The 12,267-nt window shown below is 35.3% G+C and overlaps 1 protein-coding gene across 1 annotated transcript in view; it reads left to right on the top strand.

Annotated features, from left to right (window-relative positions):
- Window positions 1–12,267, top strand: part of LOC139697380 (neurotrimin-like) — a 261,094-nt gene that overhangs the window by 244,546 nt on the left and 4,281 nt on the right. Inside the window, exons 7-8 of the mRNA XM_071596058.1 lie at window positions 5,038–5,187; window positions 7,080–7,175. Of these exons, the coding sequence (XP_071452159.1) occupies window positions 5,038–5,187; window positions 7,080–7,175 (246 nt within the window). The remainder of the gene's footprint in view (window positions 1–5,037; window positions 5,188–7,079; window positions 7,176–12,267) is intronic.

Raw genomic sequence — 12,267 nt, 5'->3', positions numbered from 1 at the left:
TTCTGTTCCAAACGACACGAGATTTCTACAATGACGGATAGTTAGGGTCCTTACATGTAGTATTGATATTATTCAATCTGAATCTAGTTCTGAAGAAGTTGGAATGTGCACTTTTACCCGTCCATTATTTTTTATTAAATAATGGCTGTGGTGCAGTTATCAGTGTTCTTTCTACTCCTGGAATTGACAAATTTTAAAATTCCCTTTTCTATTGACCAGTACATGTAAAAACATTGTAGGTTTTGAATGTCATGATTGACATGTGCGACACTGATGATTAACTCAAGATTGACGTTTTTCGGTAAAATGGATTAATTAGGCAACGAATAGGCAAAGATAGTAAAACTCACTTCTGCAATCAAGTTCAAAAACATCCTTCCTTTTTTTGAGGGAAATTGACGATTTCCATATCTTCCTCAATATGTTCATTAACATTACTGCCGAAATATGTTTAATCTTAACGCCAAAATGAAATGAATAAAATGTTACGGTCTATCCGATGATTAACACCTTTTTCTTAAATTTATCATAATGTGTGGATAGTTTCACAAGTAAGTACTTCTTAGATTAAATTATTGTCGAATTAGTAGTAGTTCTCCTTCCACGTCATTCGACATTAGAATTTCTATTTTCATTTTTTTGTTATTGGCCCACCAGTAATCCGCGATTCCATTACTATGTTAGGAATTTTTCAGTATTCGACTGCAACCTTCTAACTAAGGCGTTAATATGAAGCTCTTGCAAGTTATGGGAAACTTTCTTAAGTTGTTTCAATATTTTTGAACCTCTTATTTATCATTTTCTGTTGTTAGTATTTTCCACGCTGAATTAAGACTCATTTTTTCCAATAGAAATCAAAACAACTTCATTATTTAGATAAATTCTAAGGTGAAAATTTCCCTGGGAAAAGTCATTTACGAATATGGGACCCAACCTCGGAACTTCGAATGGGAACCGAGAAGTTGAAGGGTTTCTGGTTCCTGACCAGATTCTTTTACTTGAGGATATTGCTCATTAATATTTTAAGTTTATTTTTCTTTCATTTATTATTTTCTCCCCATTGAAATAGACTCTATTCCCAGATTATAATGACTATCTTCTTTCCTATATATTTAATAATGTGCACAATGATTAAGGGTAACAATGTCTATGATTTGTTGTTCTCAAAGGGTGGGAAGCATTTTTCGCTGTGCCAATGATTTATAAAGACTAAAAATAAGTCGTGTGAAATAAAAATCAAAAGAAAGCCCCTTAATCTTAATAGGTAGATTTTTTATGGGTCACGTAGGAAAAGCTATTAATCATCCCAGCTCAGGGACTTAAGGGATGACTGTAGACCATAGCATTCATTGCTTCGAAAAAAGGGTCGAGATTAGCTCTTGGCCTCTTCAGTTAACTCGGATTCCATGTATCTGCTCTTGGTCATTTTTTCAAACCTGATTCAATCCACATCTTTCCGTGACTTTCTCGTTACTTTAACGAGAGTTCAGGAGGAAAGTGAGCTTCATACATGGCTTAAGTGTACGTAAGGCTCCAGAATGTTGTCCATTAATTTCATGCGCTATCTTCTGTTTAATGAAACTAATGGGTATTGACGTTACATCAAAGAATTAATTATTCACTACAAAAAATGTAAACTCATCAAACATATTCCGTCATAAAATATTAATCTGTAGTCATGTGAATCACGTCATAATGAAAATTACGCATACTATTAGTTTCAGGCTTGTGATAAATGTTAAATAGTTACTTCTGAGTGATGCATTATATTTTATTGAGGGCACAACCACTAGATCATGCTTATCCATAAAGAGTGGCATGAAGTCAGAGAGCGATCGATTTTATTTCGTCCGGATGACAACTTTGGGTTGTTCATGTCTCGAGAGCATATACATGTATATTCTAGCATTTTGTTACACTTAGTTCTTCTGCGATGCAAATAATTGGAGCCGATGAGTGTGATTATTTCGCGGGGCTTTCACGACGCATTAAAACTAACAACACGTGATTAAAAGAAAACAATCATGCCTAAAGTGGAATCCGAGCCCGCGATATTTCGCTTGCGGCGGCGATCACGCCACCAATTAGTCGACGGTGGCATTATTTTACGAATATTTTCAATTTTGGTTTTCCTCGGCTGATCCTGATCAAATACAAATTTAAAAGCTATGTACAAATGTATACGATGGCCGTTTATTTTAGAAAAAATCACAGTATGCAACCCTAAGGTTGTTTGACAGCTGAGTATCCTTATCCTGAGTATCTTTTGGACTCGCCCAATGCTAAACTCAACGGTGAGTGAAATTCGTGCATTAGGGGAGAGGGGTAAGTTCCTATCCCTTTGACGCATGTGATTTCCCAGGCACATGTTGTGCACGAAAAAATCACGTGGGGGGAATTCCTTGGGTGAAGTCGTGGCTGCACAGAGGCGTAACCCAGAATCGATCTCGAGCCTTCACGTCAGTAGTCCAGCGCTGTACCCACTAAACTACCAGTTGGTCATATTTTTTTTATTCGCACAGCTTTTTGTGCACAAAATTAGTTTTACGTTATATCGCTTTCCCAATGTGTATTGCATATGTGGTACAATTTTAATTGATTTGAATCCAGTGTTGCGGGCTGAGGGTTGAAACAGTAGGCTTACGGTAACGATGGAGGTAATACGACGCTGCATTCGAATTTTGCTTTCGTCTGAACAAATCGTCAGCTGAGGATTGAATGAAATTCCAACGGAGAATTATATAGAGTTTAGAGAACTATATAGGAGAGACAATTGCAAGGGAGGTCAACTTGGAGCTCCAGTCCAGCTCTTAAGGAATTAGCATTAACATTGCTGCTATCATTGTGAGATAAAATCATCCAATAAAGTTATCAGCCTAATTATCAAAAACATTGCAAATGACATTGGGTGCTACACACATGTTGGTAACAGAATATTTCACCGAAGACATACTTGTGCGCAGTGAGTTCCGAGACTGCTTATACGCAAACAACAAGACGTTCATCTAAAGGTTTGTTCGCAATTGAAGTTGATGTCACTGGCAGATTAGTTTCTTTCGAAGGTTATTACCGTAGATGAAACTTGGCTACATTATTTTAATCCTGTGTGCAAAAGGCAAGGCTCTGGGTAGAAATCTCCTGCATCACCGTCACCAAAAAAGCAAAATAAGTCGTGGTTGCTTCCTCTGGGAAAGTAATAGTCATATCATTTTTCTGTATACAGAGAATTGTGTCTCTGCATGTCGGACTAGCACACACCACAAATGGTACGTACAATAGGGATGTATTAACAATTCTCCACAGCCATATCAATCGCAAAGGCCATATATCAAAGTCAAAGGCTGGATGCTGCACCCCAATATTGCTCTGCCGCATATCGCAAAATTTATCCCTGAGAATATTTTGAAAATCAATATGAAGTGTATTCCTCGTCCATCTCTATACCTAGCCACGTGACTTTTTCCCGTTCCTCTATGTGACAAAACGCCTCCGTGGAAAGAATTTTTCATCGTCACAAACAGACGTAGGCGAAATGTTTAAACGTGTAACCGCTACCGATTACGCAGTACAAGAGTAAAACAAATGAAACGTCTACCATATATACAACACAATTTAAGCTAACAATATAAAAAAATTAAAATTTTGCACACAAGTTATGTGAATTAAAATGTTTATGATCACTCTTTATTTGTGTGCAGTTGTCAGTTTAACTCTGGTTGTACTACTTGATGCACTTCAATCATACAAGTTTCGTATAAAAAGTATCGGTAACAACGTTTTCCTGACGTATACGTGAAGTTCTGAACTCAAACCTTCGGTTAAGTGTGCGCAAGATTGAAGATCGTGTTAATATTGTTGAGGAGACAGTGCACACCATTATCACTGAAATTTAGCGATGCGAAAGATCTGCGCTAAACTCGCCCCGATGGTCTTTACGGACGAACAAAAGCAGAGTCGAGCGTCTGTTTGCAAAGGCCTTCTGCAACGACATCGCGACGATTTCCATACCCCCTTATAGTCCCGCATTGGCACCAGCTGACTATTTCCTATTCCAAAAAGTGCAATCCTACATCAAACGACACTACCATGGGATCTCATTTAAGTGCCGTCAAAGAAGCTTGCACGCGTCCCCTGAAGGACCTTCCGGAATCCGCCCCTAATGAAGCCTTCGAGTCGTGGAAAAGCCGCTGGAAAAAGTATGTCAACGCTTAAGGGATGTGCTTTGAAGAATTTTGAGGCATAGTAGCAATACTTGAAATAAATTCATTTTTCCGAAACTTTTCCTAATACTTTTGATGCAATCGATGTACTTCATGCAATGTAGAGTTATTGTAATTAGAGTACCATATTGAACAGCTCTCGTACACCACATAGGTAAATAAGACCCTTTCATTCTACAGAACTGACATTCAACTGAACACCTGACTCTATTACGAACATTTTGAAGTAAGAGATAGGTATGACTTTACTTTGGGATGGAGAGATAAAAGTTATAACTAGAGAGATATAGAGAGAGGGGCGCATAAAAAAGGAAAAACTAATATATGGAGGCACCTCTTCACACGAATTCACTCCAGGTTTTGTAAAAGCGAGCTACTAAATTTGAGTTCCAAGACACATGCTAACTGATATTTTTGAATACTTAAAAGTAGATTTATAATTTACTTTAAGACGTACTCCTGAATGAGAGAGACAGAAAGAGACAGAAAAAAACTTTGATTATCAAGATTAAATCATGTCCCAAGATACCTGGATGGAAAGGACATAGTCGCATTTTATAAAAATAAAATTATCCATCTTCACCATCATTCTATGTGATCATTTATAGAGGGGAAATCTAGAGAGAGTTATTAGGACAACAATAATATTTCTCTCCGAAAGACGGTCTCCGTGATTATAACAAAGCGTGCACAACTTGAAACTCGAGAGCACGCACGCCAATATTTGGACCGTAAGTAAGACACTACTTCCCTTCACCGGTGCGGCACCTATCAATAACTTTAAGAGCCCATTTGGTGTTTATTTGTGTCGTTGCAGAGATACCACACCCCTCCACGCCGGCCAGGGTGCCAGCCACCACGGCAGAACCCAGCCCGGATACTGAAGGTGGTGTAGGTGTTGGAGGAGGAGGAGGAGGAGTTGGGGGTAGTGGAGGAAAAAACGCGGGAACAGGTGAACAAGGCTCTAGTGAGTGCAGTTTGATTACTTAGACAAAGAAAATGGGTCAAAATATTTCAGTCGTTTGCGAGTCGTAGATTTGGAATTGGGAGTGCCGCTTTCTACAATCAGCCATATTCATACTTGCAAAATCCATTACATCCCTAATTACTACGCTTTGTAAATTTCTGAACGCTAATTCCACTTTTAAGTAGATCACATTAAGCTTCTGCTCTTCGAAAACGATCGCTTTCTTGAGAGATTGGGTACCTAAGGGAGCAACTGTTCAGTAGGCATTATTAGTTTACGATCCCTAAACTATGATACACCTATTTAGGAATACATATTTTTTGCTTTATCAGTATGAATCACTCATCGCATCATTTTTCAGCTATTCAATTAATGTTTTCATTAATATTCATTTATTTTTTTTTCATTTTCATTTTACAGGAGAGGTATTGTCGAGTTTCTGCGATTTTCTTTAAATAATGCATTTGTGATATTGTCATCAATGTATTAATATTTTATAGCGTCAACAAATTCAGTTAATAATTCCATGAAATATGATAGTTAATGGTAAAACAAGTCTTAACTTAATTTATCACTGACCGGGGCATTAATTAATTGTAATGCAATTGTACTATGTTATCCATTGTGACTTTAAATGTCACAAAGGAGAGTCAATTTATTCTGCTTAATTTATATCATGAGCTATGCTAGGTAAAAGTTCTGGATTTTTTATATTTGTGTTTATTAGCTTTTTACTATTTCCATCGAGGAATAATTTGAAAATTAAGATAGAATTTAATGTATCACTGACCGTAAGGTAGGTGACGCATTAGTGCTCTATTTGCATTAATTTCTCATAAACCTTCTTATATTTATTAATTCAGATTAATTCTTTAAAAACGTTTTCGTTAAATAAAATATATCTCATAGCCTCTCAGGCCTAAACCATGAGTGGCAAACTAATATAATCAATACATTTAAATAAAAAGTTAAAAAATATTTTTTTTATTTTTATTGCATTAGAATTATTTGGAGAAACCTTTTGCGGCCCATCCCGAAATCAATTTAATTTCTTACATATCTTTCTTCTAAACTATGATTTTGTGCTATCAATTTTATGTTTATGGATTATATAGCGCTCAAATATTTCATTGCGTGTAATCTGCGAAGATAAAAACGATGTCAATCGGATAGCTACCTTCGATGTCTACAAATATGAAAAGAAAAATTATCGTGAAGGTACGATAGCCCTTTCGTAGAATATCAAAACAAAACGCTGGTCTGTACAACTCCGGGCCAGGTATCTGAGAATTATCTATTGCTAATTGTATAAAAAATATTTACGTCCAAGCACACACTTTACTGTTGATATTTACTGCTATTTTCCATCTACACCAAAATGCCGCTCCTCCCCAAATCTATCCTGAGCACAGCAAATTCAGCATTTTTCACATTTGCAAATGAAGATTAGATCATGCACTGAAAATCCAAATTAATCGCATTAGAAAACAACCTGAAATAAAAAGTTCTCTATGCCTGTTTATACGACATTCACATTGTTTTTTTTCAAGTCTCAGAGCGTATTAACCAACAATTACGTCACTAATTTCGAAGACGACAGCCCTTAAACCGGAGTTACTTCTGGAATCTGTGTTCCCTCGATACTTTATGCAAGGAGTCTGTTTTTTTCGCAAGTTTCCACGGCCACCTGTTGACATTTTTCCTCGTTCGCAACATGTATGTACGGGGGTGGTGGTGCACTGCAGGCATCGCAATTATCTTTAAATGCCTAAGTACCCCGTTCCAAATGAACACTTTTTCTCCCAAGTGTCATGCAATCTACATAAAAATTATTCCTCTTTTCCACGCACCCGTCCCGTCCCTTGCCCTGCTAAAATTATTTCTCTCCACAGAGAAGAAGCTCAAAGGTGCCAAGAAAGAGCGGAACCACTCCCACGAGACGAATGAGATCATGGACGATTCGGAGACGGAGGTGATGAGGGAGAGAGGTAAGGAGGGTTCTTAGAAACAAATGAAGGAATTTGACGCGACAAAAAAAACTAGAAATAGCGCTTTGAATCGTCCAAGGGGCAGTGTGAAGGAAGAAATGTATTTGCAAATATACATGAAAAACATGTTTTGTTAATACTCTCTCTCTCTATCTATCCAACTCCCACGTTTCCTCTTTTCGTTTTTTCTACTAATCTCCACTTTATTTCGTACCGTTAATGTTTTGGAGATAAATTCGTTTTTTCAGGATTTAATAAGTCTATTCATTAATTTTATGTTAGCTAGGTTGTTCGTTTGCTTCTAGCGTAGATATTTTTTATGGCTGTTTAAACGTAAACCTTTGATTTTTGCAACTCACGCATGGAATGCGAAATATTTAATCATCTGAAAAAGCAAAGTTCTCTTTGCCAAGGCGATTCGGAGTAAAATTTGCAGTCCAATGAGCTCCATGATGTCTAAGAATTTTTTCCCGCTCTCCAAAAGACATCTGACGAACTCGAATCATTGGCTGCATGTAATCAACTCTTCGACTTTATTGTATGTTACCTCTTTTCACTTGTAGGAATGCCTTGTTAGGCCTGCACTTATCAATGCAAAAATATGTTTGAGCGACAAGAGAGTAAAATTGAAAAAAATAATCCCCTTTTTTGCACAATAGTTAATTTCTAGGTTTCTTTCCAACGCAATATTTGGCAAGCCTTAATATTTGTTGTTTTGGATCGAAGTGAAATCATTTTCGAGGTGACTTTGAAATAATTTGAACTGCCATTTGCTGGTAATACATACGTCATGGTATAAACCTCAATATACAACAAAGAGTTGAAAAAACATAAACCTCTTCGTTATCACACAATGGGTGTGTTAAATCAGATAACTCAGATGTGACTCAGCTTAACCCAAGCTGTGTGATTTTTTTGGGCACCAGATCTTTTTGGAAACTGATATCAATGTTTGAATGCCAGACATTCAAAGAGCAAAATAAGCATGACATAGTAACATTAATCCACCCACAGAATCATTCTAATAAGTAAAACAAATAAAACTTAAGGAAATATGTTAATTCAATTACATATTTATCAATATCACTAAATGAGTCAATATATGACACACAAATCGCATTACAGCAGAGCTGTGTTGGTATTACAATTTTGAAATGAACTGCGAGTAAAACCATTTTACGCTAATTAATATCCTCATGTGTATCATATGATTACATATGATACGCATGAAATTACTTTTGATCATTACTTAAGTCACAAGTGATTCCAGAATGGATGGATTGGTAATGAATGGTTCATTAGGTATGAATCTGGTTATGCAACTTACTTACCTCCTACCTCCCTTCGAAAAATTAAAATGTGTACCTCCTCTTGATTTGCGGCCGAAAATACAACATTTTACAGGTTCCAATGCTGAATATGGGAATGTTCACTATGAAAAAGTGTTGAACAATCAACATGAATGCAACAAGATTCAGTTTGAAATGAAAATGGATCCCACCGTGAAAGATGCTAAATTCGAGGAGACAGAGGGTGGTTGGCTTCTTTAGTTGGGAAACCCTCTCACAGATGCCCAGAATAAGGTCGAAAAAAGGATGGACTGATTTGGATCATAAAGAAATTGACCCATTGAACATGAAAAATGAAATTTTATTTCAGATCCCTGGCTCAATGTAGATAAATCCATTTAAATCAAAAGAAGCGTAATTTTCTAGTTTCCAGAACTTATATCCATTATTAAAATAGAAAGAAAGACTCGTACTTTTCCACAGATTTTATTATTATTCGTACCGTATAATAAAATCTGTGGAAAAGTACGAGTCTTTCTTTCTATTTTAAAAATGGATATCAATTACTTCCACGAAGTGAAGCCTGAAACAATAGAATATATCCAGAACTTATGGTATGTTTCATGGTAATCAAAGGGTGGCATAAGCAAAGGAATTGGCTCCCCATGGACTTTAATGTTCATTGATGCTTAGCTTAGAGTGAGATGAGCAAGTGAGCACAGTGAGCTATCCAAATCAACCTTTGGGTTGATTACTCAGGATTGATGATTTGATACCATGAGCCATGGGATAAATTAATATAACAACTAACTGAGTCTACAATTAGAACCTAAACACATCACAAAAATTAGCTGAGGAATTATTGATTACAGTTTGCCCAAAAATAGGTAGAATTAGACATTTCATTGAAAGTTTTCAGAAGTAATTATTTTATGCATTTTTAATAAAGAATTAACTGTATATTTGATTTAAATAGATTGTGAAACACTGAACAAGTATATTTTTGAAAAATAAATAAATACATGTGCATAATCAAAACCAAAGATGAAAAATGAGAATTACAAACTCTTGAAACCTAAATCTGGACCTTTTATCAGTGATAGGGTTTCTTTACTCTCATGTACCTCCAAAAGTGAATGCAAAGGTATACAGTGTATTAAATTTATTATTGAAAGCTTAAAAGCATGCTTGAATTACATAAAAATGTATAAATATCATACACAAATGGGTGTACCCCCACAATCACACTTTTACTTCAGCTTATTCTCTCTTCCTCTATGTACATTACAACTGTGCATGCTGAAAGTTTAGCACCTACACATTTTTCAACACCAATTTCATATCGGAAAGGCCAAGAGAGAAGAATAACTTTTCCAATAAAAAGTTATAGGCCAATTTATTTGTCAACATTTAAATCATCTGGAAAAACAGACCATATTATTGTAACTCTTTCTTTTTGTTTATCACTAAGTAAATTTACATAAACTTATGAATGTTAGATTCACACCCACTATATAGTACGAGTACTCGTATATGCACTATCTATAGCTCTGTCGTGTTAAAATGGACTACGAATTCCCTAACTTCATTGAAGCCCCATATCTGATGGAGAGATAGCTGTCCATTTTGATTCCTCCTGATCCACATTGATAGAGGATTGACATTTACACATGTATAGTCCATTAGGCATCTGTAATTCATTGAGGCAATTTTAAGACAAATGAACCTCAGGGATATCATAAGTAATACTGCAAACAAAATATTAGCAAGAGGAAACCAACTCACATCAAGGACAGCAGGGTGATAGTCACAAAGTAATTGAAAGGGATAGGAAGGAAAACCAGCATAGGTAGTCATGGTATGAAAGGGTTAATAAGCAAATCAAAATCATAGCTGTGATTTAGCTTACTAATATTCATCTAAAATAGTTTACAGCAATATGCCACAAGTTTATATGGCTGCTAATTGTGATTTAACAAATTTGTAGTGACAATTTGATAGCTACATTTTAGTACTTTCAATGTTGGTAGATTTTTTGCATGAAAAGAGGCATTTGTGATTTTTTTTGTTGCCTAACCAATGCATAAACCTAGATTTTGGTGTTGCATGTTTAACCTAAATTTTAATGAACATAGTGCATAATGTATAAACCTGTTTTTAACATCTCTTTGTACAATAGGACATGTCCACAAATCGCTTTTATTCAGTGAGTAACCCTAAAAATATGATATTTACGAACATATTCAAATTTGGAAATTTAAACAGATAAAAACTTACGTTCAGTTTTCATGATAATTGTGCTTGATTAAAATCATTACTTTTACGTATTTTACATACATTTATATTAAATATTAGGTCAATCAAGTTTTGATTGAAGTTGCATGTCAAAGGGGATTGGTATTTACAGTTTCCATTACCCAATCTGCAAAGAGTTTTTATCATTCTGCATAATCACCACCACTACAGTAGGTAGTACAAATTGAGATAAATTACCCAAGTCACTCATTTTATTTAGGTGAGATGATAAGAAAAATAGGTAAACTGGCTTTTTGTGGGACTCTACACAAAAAAAACACTAGGAATTCTGATTATTAAGAGAGTATGTTCAATAGATCTTCATTTATGATCTCACGAAGTATTTCTCTAGCATTTGTACTATATTTTAGTCCTTGATTTTGGATTCCTGAACTAATGCGAAAATGTCTAGCCTGCAGAAAAAAGGATTTTTAAACTCTGGGATCACGAATAAGAATATCTTGAAGAGTTATAACTTTTAAAATGTATCTTTTCCATATAATTCTAAACATCTCATCAACAGATGCATGCAGTAAGATCAAAACTGATATGAACTAATCTCATGTCTACATGAAAAAGTACTCGAGATGACAGAAACTCCTTGGATGAAGCTCGGGGAATTTAATACATATTTAGTGGTGGTTGGGTGGCATAAAAATTTTCCCTAGGTGATTCCTTCATTGAAAAGAATCAAATTCGTTTTTTGGGGAGTCAACAAGCCTCCACTGGCATCCTGCAAAATGCCCTAATGCACATTTTGCTTAACATATTTCTTCTTTAAAAGCACTTCAAGGTATATACACTGCACTTACTGTGTCATTGCACTTTGAAGAGGATAACTGAGGAAAGTATCTGAACGCTATTAGTGTACTGGCATTAACTTTTTTCATTATAGCAGTTTTTAAATAGAACTTTTTTTATTAACGATGTCTAAATACAGAAATACTTCACCCATATAAATCAGAAAACAAGTTTCTCAACTTAGAAGATGTGCAACTCAAAGGCACAAATTTATTTTACAATTTTGCAATCTACATATGCATCCAAATTTTAAATTGTTTTATAATGACTTTTGAGTAGATAGGTAACTGTCATGGTCAACAGCTCAATTTCCCACACTGCTAAAATACAAAAAAGAGCATAATTTTTATTATTTTCGTTTATTTGCGATGAAATTAACTATTTCACACTTCAGGTGGCATTTTGCATTGGAATGCAGTGAATTTGTCAAAACACTGGCCAGTAATTTAGGTTTTTATGACCACTATAAGTGGATTTTGGTTAAATTAGAATGTAAAAGTGCAATAAATTCTTATTTACACAAGATACTTATCATGCCTCTCTGTTTACATACAAAAACAGCTTTAGATAGTTATTCCTCACAGCAAAACAGCTAGATAATGAATTTCCCCAGTCCCATTTATTTACCTCATATTTAAGGCTGAATATGAGATGGGACCAAATGATTTAAGAATTTGGGTCCTAATAAGGATAAGTCATATCAAATT

This window comes from Hetaerina americana, unplaced genomic scaffold (assembly GCF_022747635.1).
Source record: "Hetaerina americana unplaced genomic scaffold, ioHetAmer1.1.p SCAF_74, whole genome shotgun sequence".
In the NCBI taxonomy this organism is placed as follows: domain Eukaryota; kingdom Metazoa; phylum Arthropoda; class Insecta; order Odonata; family Calopterygidae; genus Hetaerina; species Hetaerina americana.
The sequence above is the reverse complement of the archived record's forward strand: the minus strand, read 5'-3'. Positions and strand labels throughout refer to the sequence as shown.